The 15169-nt window shown below is 40.5% G+C and overlaps 1 protein-coding gene across 1 annotated transcript; it reads left to right on the top strand.

Annotated features, from left to right (window-relative positions):
• The first annotated feature begins 800 nt into the window (after positions 1-800).
• LOC127122748 (DEAD-box ATP-dependent RNA helicase 31) lies at positions 801-14948 on the top strand. Its single transcript, XM_051053037.1, has 4 exons — positions 801-965; positions 13698-13796; positions 14012-14194; positions 14436-14948. The coding sequence occupies exons 1-4, from the start codon at positions 801-803 to the stop codon at positions 14661-14663; spliced, it is 675 nt and encodes a 224-aa protein (XP_050908994.1). The 3' UTR covers positions 14664-14948.
• The last annotated feature ends 221 nt before the right edge of the window (positions 14949-15169 follow it).

Here is a 15169-nt window from a genome sequence, read left to right as displayed (position 1 = left end):
TCATAAGCGTATGACAGCTTGAACTCTTTTGCTCTCTTTTTCACCCAACCAGTGTAAGGCTCCAAAGCTATATAATTCCTCAATCCAAGCTCACATTTCCCTTTCTTATGAATATTGTGCCAAGCATGCACTATCCTAGCTTTCAACCCTTGAGTGTCTTTCCCTTATTGGAAAAATAAACCTTTTAACAAAGTGTTCTTAGGTTTGTCCTTCGTATTGAACCCGAGTTGACGTCTTGCCAAAGCAAAATTATAGTTGATTCCCCCTTGTGTACCAAGAAGAGGCACATTAGAGATCTCTCCCCAACTATCAATAATCTCGACGTAGTCGTAAATAGAAGAGTACCAAGTAATGTCATCATTAGTGAGAGACATGAGTCTTTGAGACCACCTTAAACAATCCTTGTTTTCTTGGAAGATAGGAGACTGCGGCAAGTGCGAAATAAACCACTGGTATAGTAAAGGCGCACAACAGATAATAGTTCCACCTCCTTTAGAAGTTCTATGATGAATGGAGAAATAAGTATCACTGAGAAAAGTTGGAACCAGATTCCTAATCAAGAAGATCCTCATAGCATTAACATCAACAAAATTGTCAATGTTGGAAAACAAGACCAAACCATAGATGAGTAAAGCAAGAACAGTCTTGAATGCCACCATGCTTTTAGCATTAGCAAAAGAAAAATCTTTTTCCAATAGAAACTACGAAGTTAACCCTCTGATACCTCCTTTGACAATGAGATTGGCATCTATGTTAGACTTCCTTAGACGAGCACACCCCAAGGTTTGTACTATGAGAAGATGGTTGGTAGCTCGTCATTCAATTTTGCATACATATTAACCATTGGAGAACACATTGAGAATGGGATGAAAACCGGAAAGAGTGCTAGTGTTGATAGCCAGACAGTGGCCAAACAATCTCAGGGTTTTGCTAAGAAGAAAGAGGTTGTGGCAAGTGTTGTGATGGTAAATTTCTGCCATCAAGTTTAAGCACCTATGTCTCATGTGCCATACTACCCTTATCCCTACATTACTGCTGCTCAATATCAGCAACCTGCATACCAACCTCAGTATCAGTAGCCTCCACAGGCTCCAGTTTCTCGGAATCAGCGACCCCCACAAGATAACAAAAACCAGAGTCAAGGTTGTAATACCCCAAAATTTACCCTTCATTTTTTCATGGAAAGCATGGGATTATTGTTTCACCTCATTAGCATCATACTAGGTCATACTCATTGCATACTACATTAGTGACTTGGGAAATCAGGGTTTGATTGATCACTCCTTAACAGAAGGAGCCCACACAAATCAAGACTGAGAATTGGACTTCATTTTCTATATATACAAGTCTCAAAGGTCTCAAGGGGTTCCATATGTCTTATTATGGTCCTCAGTTCATCAGTGGAGGATTCAGAGCTCTCAGAATGTACATATGGATTTAATCAGAAATTAGGGTTTCATGGATACCTGCAACATGCAATGTTTGGTTGGAAGTAAAGGGGTCTCATTCATGTCATGATTAGAGAGGCATCTTGGCCTAGGAAGATTCACAATTATCTCAGAAAGATCCATTGGCAATCAGTGCAATCAGTTCTTGACCATCTTGCCCTAAACTAGGGTTTGGTATAAAATCAGTCTATTTTTGATTCTTTGGGTAAAACTCTTTTCCATGGCCCTCCATATGTCCACAAGGGTCTACATACAAAAAATCAGCTCTTTATTTGAGCCAGAGGTGCTTCAATTGATCAATGGAATCGGGAATCAGACAGTTTGGGAAAAGTCAACTGTGGGGCCAGAAAAGTCAACTCCTGACATTTTGAGGGTGGAATATCAAAATCCATGCCTAAGGGATCCTACATGTGAAATTTGATCAAGGTTGGATCATGGATTCATCATTTAATCAGGAATTGAAAAAGTTACTAAATTTGGAAATAGTTGATTTTCCATTTAGGGCAAGTTTTCATGATTGTTGCACTCACTTTAAGCCCATTTTCCATCAAGATGCAAGCTCCATTTGAAAATTTCTCCAACATGAAAGTTGTTCCTCTTGTTCCACGCTTTTTAGGGATATAAAGTTTGTTCCATTTGGATTTGAATTGAGAAAGTTATGCTTGGTCAAAGTGAGACATTATTTCAGGACACTTAGAAAATTTTCTAAGTCCAAAGTCTGCAAAATTTGTCAAGACTTCTTGGCCAGATTTCTTGCATTTCAAGGCATCTTTTGAAAATAATTTCTTCATGACAATTGTACCTTGCTATGTCCTCTTTCACATCCTTTTGGAATCATCCCATTTGGATAATTGGTTTGAGAGATGCACTCATCTAAAGTTGGCATCATGAACTGAATTTTTAGGCAGCATTTAGGCCAAACTGGCCCAGCCATTTTGCAGATGATGAGACACGACTTCATGGCCATTTTTCACCTTTTTCCACTCATAATTTCAACTTGTGTTCAACATGAAAGATGTTAAGCTCCATGCACTCTTCCTACTGTTTGCACTGCCTTGTCATTTGGTCATGTATTCATTAAGATACATAGTCCTAAAGTCACCCTCTTGAACTTATTTTCAAGCCATGCCCTGCTGCAGCCAGACCACAAAATCGACCAACACACTCTTTACCTTATTTGGCTATGTACTTTTGTTGTTCATTAACTTAAGTTTTTCCATAATTAGAGCTTACTTTCACCACCTCACTTTTTGCACTTTTTGCTCATGAATCCAAACCAAACATTTCAGCCCACTCAGACACATTAGACCCACATATTTAAAGCTTCTAAACCCTAATCTGAGGTGGTGGTGGCTGCTATTCTAAAAGTAAGCAAGGCAAGCAAAAGATCCATTTCATTTTCACAAGTTCTTGAAGTTTCAAAGCACCTCATTTTCCTTCCATCCTCTCCAATACCAAGAGGCAGTGGACCTTGCATCCACTAGGTAAGCTTACTACTCTCTTCCATGGCCTTGCTCATTTCATGCTCATTCATACTTGTTCATTACTCTCTTTTCATGTTCACCATGCTTACTTCATGATTATTTTTCTATTATGCCATGCTTGTTTTGTGCTTATTTTCCATGTTAATACTATGCCATGTTTGGTTATGAAGCCCTCAACATGAGGCATGTTCATTAAGCTTGAGTTTATGTTGTTGTTTGCTGTTATATCCGTGCTCACATGCTCCCCTTGTTGTTCACTTTTCTCTATGCTAAGGCCATTATTTTTAATGAAATAAAATACCATGGTGTTCTACTCATTTTGCACTTGAACTTTGCTTTTTATATCATCCCATTTTGTGAACCATAACATGAGCAATCTTGGTTGGAAGATGGGGAAGGTTTGCTGCGTTTTTCGCATTTTCAATAGTGCATGGCCCTAGGGTTTAGTTTGCATGAAGAAGATGATGCGTGTCAACCTGTAAACCGTTCGATCCCGCACGCTGCATGAAATCCTGGCCGCTCGTATTCTTTTGTCATTTAGTGACTTTTAATGAAAGCTTGCCTGATTGATAATGTCACATTGGTTTATTTTAATAAAACATTTCATTATGTTGTCACGCGTTGGAATAGATCATGTGAACCGGGCCTAGCGTGCTACTACTATCCACACCTCCCTTCCTGGCCCATTAACCATTATCACATTTTATTTTCATTTCCATTTTTTTTATTCATTCTATTTTCTGTTTCGTTTTTAATTAATAAAAATATTTTATTTATTCATAAAAATACCAAAAAATATTTTTCACATTTATTAATGTTTTATTTAATTTATTTTAATTTTTATTTTCATATTTATTTAATGTTAATATTTCATTTTAATTGTTTATTCTAAATGGTTCATTTTGACACGCTTGTTCTTATTAATTTAATTTTCATAGCTTAAATTTATTTTTAACTTCTGATTTTTGGGATGAGGGTTGACCAATGTCTTATGGTCAACCTGACCTTTTCTTGGAATTTTATTTCCCATTTTCAATTTATTTTGGATTTATTTTTGACCTATTTTGTTGGGTTGACTTTTCATTTGACTTTTGTTTTATCTCAATTAATTTATACACTAATTCACATTATATTTAAAATCTTTTTGAGGGATGATGATTTCCTAACCCCACCTTAGTTATTTTAATTTTTCATAATTTTCTTGATTAATTTACTATTTATTCCATATTTTTTAATTTGACTTGACTTTACAGTTGACTTTTCTATGATTGATGTTTGACTTAGGGATTGCTTAGGGCAATTGAAGAGATCTTTTGATCCTCCCTTGTTCATATCATATGCCACATATTAGAGGCCTTTCATCTTGATTTTATTTGATCATTGCATCATTTCCCGATTAAATTATTCATTGATCCTTTGTGTGCATAGTTTCATCTGTCTGATTCATCTGATATTTTTTATACTTGTTTATTTCATCCATGTTCACTATTGTTTGATTATTTAACATGTCCATACTCTCATGCATGGTTTAATGTTCCATTATTTCATTCTTTGATTATTTGATTTGATCATATACTTTGTTTATTTATCTGTTTGATTAACTGTTGCCTACTTGTATGGTGTATGAGGCATATATTATTATTGTTTGATTACCATGAACAACCCCCATTCATAACAAATGTACCCCTCTCCCATGAAGTGTATAATGTTTATTCTTTCATTCTTTATTCATCTGTTAATACAAGAATTAAAACAAACATCCGATAATCATTTCAAAACAAGATCAAAAGCTCGATCCAATGTCGAGTAATCATTTTCAAAACTTAACAGAACCAGCACGTATTCATCCATCCTTTTGTAAGTCGATTGCTTCATGCATCTCCATTTATCTCGTAAGTCGATTGCTTCACGCATCACCATCTACCTGTAAGTCGATTGCTTCGTGCATCGCCATCCACCCTTTACCCCACTCCTCTCTGTGCTCCATCCGTCGACTCCTGTTCCGTTTAGGTAACACCCATTAGGTAGAACCCTTTGTATGATAACATAGGTAGCATTCCCTTATTCTTTGTATGATAACATAGGTAGAATTCCCTCTCTCTTTGTATGATAACATAGGTATAGTTCCTTTATTCTTTGCATTCTAACATTAGGTAGATATTCCCATTTATAAATCCTAACACTTAGGTCCATATTTCATGACAACTCTAGGGCAGAGCTTCCCCATTATTTAGACCTTTCGTGCGTCTCCGATCCTGTGGCATGTCAGTCTGTTCTATCGCAAAGAGGTAATTGCCTAAGACTCGATTCAGGGAGCTGCGACACCTATTGCTAGGATGTGAACTCATTGCCCACTTTCCTTTGACACAACTGGTGTCCTCCTTTGTAAGTCCATGTTCAGATGGCAATCCTTAACCCGTAGTTAGTCGAACTACGACAACTCTGATTCTCATGTTCAGATGAGATACGTAGGCACGAGATGCGATGTCTTGCCGAGTTTTTGACTGACAACTAACAACTAATCATTGTTTTCTTTCGCCCTCGTTGCGATTCTTTTCTCTCGCCCTCGTTGCGATCGAGGCCTTCCCTTTCTCTTGCCCTAGTTGCAATCGAGACCCTTATTCCCATAGTTAGCTGAACTACGTTTTGCTCTGATTCTCATTCCAGATGAGATACGTAGGCATAAGACGCGATGTCTTAGCGAGCACACTTCTCTTTCACCCATATGTAGCCGAGCTACGAAGACTCTGATTCTCATATTCAGATGAGATACGTGTGCAGTGGATGCGACATCCGTGCGAGTCATTTTCTTTTAACCTTTTCTTTTAGTAAATAGTACATTAGATACACATACACCCTTTAGACAAGAACAACAAGAGTGGATCCCGTAGAGTACTACGGATGCGTAGGGGTGCTAATACCTTCCCTTCGCATAATCGACTCCCGAACCCAATATTTGGTTGCAAGACCTTGTCTTTTCCTTTCTTTTCTCCAGGTTTTCTTCGAGCATTTCCTTTCCCTCCTTTGGGATAAATAACGCACGGTGGCGACTCTTCTGTCTTCTTTTTCGCCGGTTGTTTTTTTTCGCATTCTACTTTTTCAGGTTGCGACAGCTGGCGACTCTGCTGGGGACCCGGTTTCCCTAAGCGAGTCCCTCATAGCTTTTGTAGGTTTCTTGTTTGTTGGGTGTTTATTCTTTTGTACAATTATTTATTTACCTGCTTTACCTTATTGCATTCATGTACATATGTTTGTTGTATCTGTGGGTTCTGTGGGATGGTTGTTTGTTGGGGTGGGATGTTTTATAAGAGATATGCCCACTACCCAGGCTTGAGCGTACACACAGGTTTTAGAATGGATAATCATGAGGCTTGCGTGGCATGTTGCTACGTTAAGTCGTTTATGAGACCCACATCCAGACGAGGTTTCTTTTGGATATATTTTGTCCTATGGGTGTTCCATAACGACAGATGTTCCTTTAGAAATCGTTGACTCTGGTGATCATTTCCCGAGGACTCAGTCAAGGCCTCTCCTCCAAGACGCGGTTATGTTAGCTCTGGTGGGCGCATTCTCGCTGCTCAATCCGAGGACCCCGAGGCTGGAAACTTGCTTTAGGATGTCCTGTTGAAGGGAGTCAATGGAGGTCTTTTATCCCGTACTAATGTCAAACCTTCAGTGGTAAACGTATTATTCTCGACTGAGGGGCTGAAGCTGACGAACTTCTGTTCTTAGAACCTACCAGTGAGGGGAGGGCTAAATTCAGGAAACCTCAACCTTCAACCAACCCGGTTTTTTGGAGCAGAGCTTTGATCTCGTATTATATTCCCCAGTGGGTTTCTCTTCAGACAATGTGACCCGACAGATGTTCAAGCAGATACAACAATCCTAATTTCCATGTCACCGCATTGCATCACATCATTTTGCATTCATATCCTTTAACACATGTTTATCTATGCCCAGGGGGTTTATATCTTCTTCTTGATTCTGGTTGGGGTTTTCTGGTTCTCCTAAGATGGATATTGGCAGAAAGAGACACGTCGCCTACAAGTTTCCAGTGGTTTGTTTGGAGCCCATTCAACAGTTGATGAAGTTAATGGATCAGGATTCTCTAGAAGGATTCCGAAAGGATTACGGTTTGATTCTAAGCTTCGTCATGGTTCTCTCCAAAGATCAACACGATGCTCTCTTTACACTGCTGCAGTTCTATGACCCTCCATTGAGGTGTTTCACATTCCCGGATTATATTTTGGTCCCTACTTTGGAGGAGGTTGCCAGTTTTCTCAGAGTTCCTATCAAGGCGCAGTTGCCATTCTACAGTTCCGAGTTTCTGCCCGATCTCAGCATGGTTGCTTCAGCCATATATCTGGGGAAGTCAGTCTTGAAGTCTAATATGTGTCAGAAGGGAGGAGTCAGTGGTTTTCACCTGAGTTTCCTAGTGGGAGAAGCCAAGAAGAAGCTTGAAGATGGTGATCAGAGAGGTTTCAATGTTGTGTTGGCCCTTTGCGTATACGGGATTGTCCTGTTCCCTAATGTTGCAAAATTTGTGGACGTAGACGCAATACGTCTCTTTGTGTTGGGTAATCTAGTGCCGACCTTGCTAGGAGATTTCTTTTATTTAGTGCATCACAGGAACGAGAATAGAAAAGGAGGATTGGTGAATTGTTGTGCCCCCTTGTTTTATAAGTGGTTCAGTTCTCACATACCCAAGTCAGGAGCGTTCGTTGATCTCAAGGACTCGTTGAGTTGGTCGAAGAGATTGATGGGAATAAGAGCTAAAGATATTTCTTGGTGGTCAGACCAGAACTTGCTTCGGGCGAATATTATTCACAGTTGTGGGAACTTCCCGAATGTACCGTTGGTAGGAAGAAGAGGAGGAATCAACTATAATCCTTCTCTAGCAGTCAGACAGTTTGGATACGCTTTAAGAACCCCGCCTTTGGAAAAAGATGCGGAAGAATATCTGTTTCTCCATTCTTCATCTGATCTGACTGTATCCCATAAGGCAGTTGAGGCCTGGCTCAAGGTGATCAAGAGAGGAAGGACTGTGCTTGGAAAAGGAGATTGCAGGACTTATCCTCAGTATGAAGTTTGGCTTCAGGGAAGAGTTGAAGAGTTTGGTTTGCCGTTTCCTATTGAAGAACCTTTGTATCCACCAACTCCTGAGCAGTCAACAATGGTGAGCCAAGAGGAGTATGATAAATTGAAGAATGCCATGGAGGAACTTCAAACTGAAAACTCGGAGTTGAGTGCGAGATTGTAAGACTGTATGCATCTGTACCATGAGGCGGAATATCAGAAGGGGGAAGTCGTCAGATTGCAAGAGGAAGTAGAGAAGAAATTGGTTGTGGAGGTGAATTTCTTTAGGAAGACAGACAAAGCCTTGGGGTCATCTAGTCTTGAGTTGAGGCGAGTCAAGCAACAGTTAACAGATGCCCATGGTAAGTTAGCTAGGTGGAAAGAGCAATGGGATGCGTTTTCAGCTTCTAGGAAGGCGAAAGAGGAGGAGATAGTGGCTGAATTGACTGGTCAGATGGAGAAATTGAAGATTCTGCTGAAGGAGAAGAACGATGAGCTTCTGTGCGCCCGTTCAACCAATGGTTACATCACATATCAACTCGACAAGGCTCAAGAACAGATTGAAGAACTCAAGGTGTTGGCGGGTTTAAAGAGGTCTAAACTTGAAGAGGTATTCGGGGAGGATAAGGGGGATTACTACATATAGCACATAAACGAATTGGATGGGGTTATTCATAAGAGAAATTTGCTTATCCGGCGTTTGACAGAATCTCCAGATCATCCTGACACAATGGCACTACTGGCTGAAGTTAGGAGCAGTCCTTATAGGTTGTATACAGGAGGCTGATTCCTGACATTTGTTCCTCTTTTTACTTGTTGAGTTGCTTTGTTGCTTTGTAGTGATGATCCACAGGCTTGTTGTGGGAATCCTCTTTTGATATACTGTTGGCTAAGGCCTTCTCTTTGAACTTATCTGTACAATGGTTTTCCTTTATTGCATCTCGATCTCAGAAGCTTATCTACGACTCGGTCTTCTTGCACTATTTGTCCGATGTGAGACTGGAATCAAGGGGGTAGAATACCCTTTGGAATTGATAAATATGTCATTGCATTTACATATTCATTTGCATGTATTTCATAACAGGTACCGCCGCAGTGGTTCTCATATTGTTTGGTGTTCCACTAGCAGGATAGCTGACTCAGGAATTCACAGGTACGGTACCCGCAGAAACCAACAGAGAGCTATGGAGGGCCTACAAGCAGAACTCGCCGAGATGAGGATCCGCATGACTCAGTTTATGGATGTGGTTTAGGGGGTGGCTCAAGGACAGCAGGAGCTTAGACAGATGATGCAAAGGAATCTCGCCACTACTCAACCAGAGACGGTAACTGATCCTCCAGTTGGAGAAGTTAACGGACCCAGTGGACCAGGGCCTATCTCGGTCCCACGTGCTAACCCTGATCAACAACCCATTCATGATGATCAGGAGGATCAGTTCACTTTGATGCAGGAGGACTTTGGCATGGGCCATGGCATGGACCCCATGTTTAGAAGATTGGAGGAGGGGCTTAAGGCTGTAAAAGGACAGAATGCTATGGGGGTAGATGTTGCTGACTTGGGGCTGGTCCCAGGTGTGAGGGTGCCACCAAAATTCAGAGTCCTAGTGTTTGACAAATACAATGGCAACTCTTGCCCGAAGACTCATGTGCAAGCCTACTTCCGCAAGATGGTTGCATACTCCGATGATGAGAAGCTGCTTATGTACTTCTTCTAGGATAGTCTAGCTGGGGCATCCGTGGAATGGTATATGAGGCTGGACAGAGCCCACATCCGTTGCTGGAGAGATTTGGCTGAAGCCTTTGTAAAGCAGTATCAGTACAATGCAGACATGGCGTCTGACAAAACCCAACTTCAGAATCTGTCCCTCAAGAGCAATGAATGCTTTAGAGAATTTGCTCAACGCGGGAGAGAGACAGCTTCCCGTGTTCAGCCTTTGATGTTGGAGAAGGAAATGGCCAACATGTTCATGAACACTCTGCCCGGGTCTTACTTGGAGCGCCTGGTGGGTTGCAACGCCTCCAATGTTGCTGATGTAGTCTCTATCGGTGAGAGGGTGGAGAATTACTTGAAGACGTGCAAGATCCAGAATGAAGTTGGATCATCATCAGGGGTGAAGAAGTCGTTCATTGGAGGGCAGAAGCGGAGAGAGGGGGATGCAAATTCTTTGTCTTCATATCAGAGCAGGGGTATCAGAAGGAACAACTTTCAGACTTATCATCAACAACCGTATGTCGCAGCTGTGACCATTCCGGCTGCAGCACCAGTGCAACAACAACAACCACAACGTCAACCAACTCAGTACCAACAACAGCAACAGGGTAACAGACCTGTCGCATTACGCGAAAAAACCGGCGGGAAAACGAAACAACAGAGTCGCCACCGTGCGTTATTTATCCCAAAGGAGGGAAAGGAAACGCTCAAAGTAAACCTGGAAAAGACATGGTCTCGCGACCAGAGAAAGATGGGATCGGGAGTCGGTTATGCGAAGGGAAGGTATTAGCACCCCTACGCATCCGTCGAACTCGACGGGATCCACGCTCAGAAAGAATAGAAAGAAGGTTGCTAAAGACTGCTCGAACACCACACAAGGCTGGAAGGAAACACAGAAAGACAAAAGAAACTAACTCGGCAGGATATCGCATCCTGGGCCTACGTAGTCTGTCAGACACAGACATCAGAGTTGACGTAGTTCGGGACAGGGGAAACGTGCTCGCTAGGATGTCGCATCCTATGCATACGTATCTTCTCTAACTAGAGAAGAATCAGAGCACTCGTAGCTCGGCTAACGCACGCCAAACAAAACAAAAACAGAAAACCGACTGCCAATCGCTGGACTTACGTCAGACTCCACACAAACAGGCAAACATGGAAACCGAATGCCAATCGCTGGACTTACATCAGACTCCGAACCAACAAACACACACAGGAAACCAACTGCCAATCGCTGGACTTACGTCAGACTCCACACAAACAACACGCAGGAAACCGAATGTCAATCGCTGGACTTACGTCGGACTCCAACACACACAAAGGGTTGAAAAAGAAAAAGGGCGCCCGGAGAGATCAGCTCACCTCCTGCCTACGTACCTCATCTGGTATGAGGATCAGGGCGACGTAGTTCCCCTAAACAGGGAAAGAACTTCTAGCCTAACCAGATACAAAGGGAGACACAAACTACTAGGGAGACTACGACTCGAGCCTAGAAGTTATCATGCATACGATCCCTATGTTGAGGTTTCTATCTAACTTGCACAGGGAGCAAGCTATCCTAAACAGCACAGGCAAACACATACAAGCACAAAGAACAAGCACACACACTATATGCAAACAATTGGGCTCATACAAGGTTAGGCTGTAAAAACAAGCCAACTGAAATGGGGTGTTGTTAGCTCTTAACCCTAACATTGAGAGTTAGGGTGAAGCAGATGAAATAGGAAGTGAGGGTAAGACCTCACAACTCTTATCCCTGGCCTGGGAGAGCTTCAGACAAATGAAAGTGTGGGAGTTCAGAATGTAGGAACTCTTCTCCACATGACTGACACAACTGAGATCTTGGGTTATTATCACAATGCATCAACACAAGGTGTGTGAGCAAAGTGAATGACACACTGAATAGCAGGGGATGGATTGCACATCCCTTTTATCTGCCAATTGCCTCTGAAAAGGTCTTTACCTGCTTGGCACAAAAGTAAACATTCACAAGCATTGCCTCTTAGGGAGGGCTTCAGACAGGTGCCTGCCCACATAACAGGACAGGTCTTCCAGACTACATGAAGTCAAAGGAGCTATACCTCAGTGGTTAAGCAACCAAGCAAAGCAATGCAAGTTCAAAAGAACTCGAAGCAACTTAGGTACCTGTGAAAAATCTAAACTAATCAGTTCAACTGTACAGACAAACATTCAACAAGCAATATCAAACAGACAGACAATGTTCACAATGTGCAAGCCACAAGGCAAACTCAAATGAATTAACATCAACCTACAAAGCACACAAATGCTAGTAATCAAGAGCAAACATCAATACTCAAATGAGGAAGCATCATCAACTATGGACTTGGAAGCTTAAACCTGAAATCAAAACCCACATGTAAGCCACAAACCACTAGGTCAAAGCCTAGGGTCAAAGGAGGGTCCAAAATCCAAAACAGAACATGAAATTTAACATGAATCATCTTCATTCAATCAAGAACAAATCTCAAAAAGTCCCACATCAAAATCATTAATCATATTCATTTCATGAGCAAAACATGGCAAGGCATGCAAATGGTGATCACATTGAGACATCAGAAGCAACAAATGCACATCAAATCAAAAATGACTCAAATAATCTTGGCAAAATTCATGAGTAAACAGGACATATGACATGATCATCACACAAAATATTAGAGGCATTGGACATCATTAGGCATGGCAATCACATATCATAAAACAGACAACCAAATGTGTGACACAAATTGTCATACCAAGTTAGCATAAGTGTAAAACAGAATTGGATCATGGTAAAAATCTCAAACCAAAGCCAAAACATCACTCAACATGTCTAGAATCCACACACAAAATTTCAGAAGCATTGAATCATTTTTGAGCATTTTATGATGAATGGAACAAGGCAAAGTCAAACATGTATACATGTGCAATCACCCTAGAACAAATCATTTTTTAAGCCAGGCACAACTTTCCAATTTATACTCATAAAAAACTAGACATGATAAGGATCATAAGGCAAAAAATTGGAGATCAATTGGAGCATTTTTCAATTTTTAATGATTTTTGGAAGTTTGGAGAAATTTTGAAAATGAAAATGGAGCCAAGGTATGAAATGTGGAGGGAAAGGAAGAAAAATGCAAGGCGCTTTGAAAAATCCTCTCGCTCAGATTCGAACTGGTGACAATTTTGAATTTCTAAGCGCGCACCTAAAACGACTGCGTATCAGCATGAAAACCCTAAGCCTGGCGCGCTGTTTGAATTTCGTAGCTAATTTGAATTTTCCTAGCTAAACTGTAGCGAAACCGTGCACTACGCCAAAAACTGGAATAGACAGCGCACCTTAGAGGGCGCTTTATTACAAAAGCGCACTCTAAAGTGAAGCGAAAAAATAAGGAGCGAACAACTGGAATAGACAGCGCACTTTAGAGGGCGCTTTTGTAATAAAGCGCCCTCTAAGATGAAGCGAAAAAATAAGGAGGAGATAGAGGGACAACAATACAGGGCGCTTTTTAGAAAGCGCCCTCTAAGGTTACCCTTAGAGGGCGCTTTTAAAAAAGCGCTCTATAAGTCCATGTGCATTTCCAGTTTATAAAGCGCTTTTGGAAAGCCTTAGAGAGCGCTTTCATAAGCGCCCTCTTAGGCCCCCTTTAGAGGGCGCTTTTTTTCCACAAGCGCCCTCTAAGGTCCCCTTTAGTAAACATTAAAGTTATAACATACTGCGCATTTTGTTATTTCACTCTCTGTTATTTTCGTTCTTTTTCACGTTAGGGTTCTCACTGCTACGATTTTCGCTACTTCTAAGGCATTCTCCTTCCACCTCTGTTAGATCTACGACGTTTCCTCCTTCTATTAATTCGTTGTTAGCTGTTCGATTTTGACACCATAGGTATTTTTCTAATCTTCATATTACTTGGTTTCTCTTCTGACGTTCGCTATTGTTCATTTTTGGTTTCATTTTTCTTTGTTCATACATTTATTGAGTATTCTGATGAATTTCGGAAGTCAAAGGGTCTCATCTTGGTTACTTCGGATGTATCTGCATGTGGAGTTGATTATCCAGATGTTACTCTTGTTGTACAGGTATATTTGGATCTCCTTCCTTGTTTCACTTGTGACTATATTACCAGCATGCTCGTGTCCATATGAATTTCTATCCTGTTTAACGCATACTCGTAAGGACACTCAATACATACATTTGCTAAAAGTGCAAGCCTTTTTGATTATGATTTGCCAAATTATTTAACGCTTTTATTGATTTCAAATTGTCATGTTTCTTCCATTTCTACAATGAACAGGTTGGTCTACCGGCTGATAGAGAACAATATATACATCGACTAGGTAGAACGGGGCGAAGAGGAAAAGAAGGGCAGGGCATACTGCTACTAGCTCCTTGGGAAGAGTTCTTTTTAGCTACTGCAAAAGATTTACCTATTGGGAAAGCTCCGGTCCCTTCAGTTGATCTTGACACTAAGAAAAAGGTATACTTGGATATACAAGGGAGACAATTATTGATTTTCTTCTAATACTTTAGCTAGTTTTTAGACAAACAAACCAATATGTGGAGCAACGATTAGCTACGAGTTTGGCAGGATCGCGGTGTGTCACCATGATTTTGGCAAAAGCTAAATTTTAAAGCTTTAGCAAAATTACAATGCCACCTCGAGTTCATTAAACTCACTGTGATTCCAACGATGCACTTACATTTTAAATTGTTAACAGGTGGAAAGGGCTCTATCCAATGTGGAGATGAAAAATAAAGAAGCAGCATATCAGGCATGGCTTGGTTACTACAACTCTAACAAGAAAGTGGGGAAAGATAAGTATAGGTTAGTGGAGCTTGTAAATGAGTTCAGTCGATGCATGGGGCTTGATAGCCCTCCAGCTATTCCTAAGCTTGTCCTTGGCAAGATGGGTCTTAAAAATATCCCTGGTTTACGTTCCAAATAGGTTTCCATTCAATTTCTGATAACAGTCTTGTGAAAGAGAGAAATGTTCTTGATTTGAAATGCCCCCACTTATAGTTTGATTTTAAGACTTGAAACTTCTAAATTTCAACTATCATAGTAATTTTTTCTGTATATTTTGTACTTCTAGATGAATTATCATTTAACAAGTACTGCAGAAACTTCAGTGCCAGATGAATTTGTACTGTAAATCACTGATGCAAACTGTCTAAAATAGATATTCAATCATTAGTTTATGATTTAAAACATATACCTCGAATTGTTTTATATTTTGTATGTTGAAAAATGATAAGAATATATTTTGATGTTTTTGCTGTGGTCATTCCCATTGTTATTTTATAATATTTTGTGTGTTGAAAAATGATAAGAATATACAGTTTTAGGTGTACTGCTTCAATATACAGGTTGTCTAAAATAAATAAATAAATATAGCGCTTTTAAAAAAAATTAAATAACCACCCACTTTAGAGGGCGCTTTCCAAAATAAGC

This window comes from Lathyrus oleraceus, chromosome 2, assembly GCF_024323335.1.
Source record: "Lathyrus oleraceus cultivar Zhongwan6 chromosome 2, CAAS_Psat_ZW6_1.0, whole genome shotgun sequence".
Taxonomy (NCBI): domain Eukaryota; kingdom Viridiplantae; phylum Streptophyta; class Magnoliopsida; order Fabales; family Fabaceae; genus Lathyrus; species Lathyrus oleraceus.
This window is presented reverse-complemented; position numbering and strand designations above follow the sequence as displayed.

Excerpts from the sequence above, each read along its gene's own strand:
- LOC127122748 (XM_051053037.1), top strand. The coding sequence starts at position 801 with ATGGTTGGTAGCTCGTCATTCAATTTTGCATACATATTAACCATTGGA. Across the intron at positions 966-13,697 it reads TTGTGGCAAGTGTTGTGATG|TATTCTGATGAATTTCGGAA; the intron begins GTAAATTTCTGC and ends ACATTTATTGAG. Across the intron at positions 13,797-14,011 it reads ATGTTACTCTTGTTGTACAG|GTTGGTCTACCGGCTGATAG; the intron begins GTATATTTGGAT and ends TACAATGAACAG.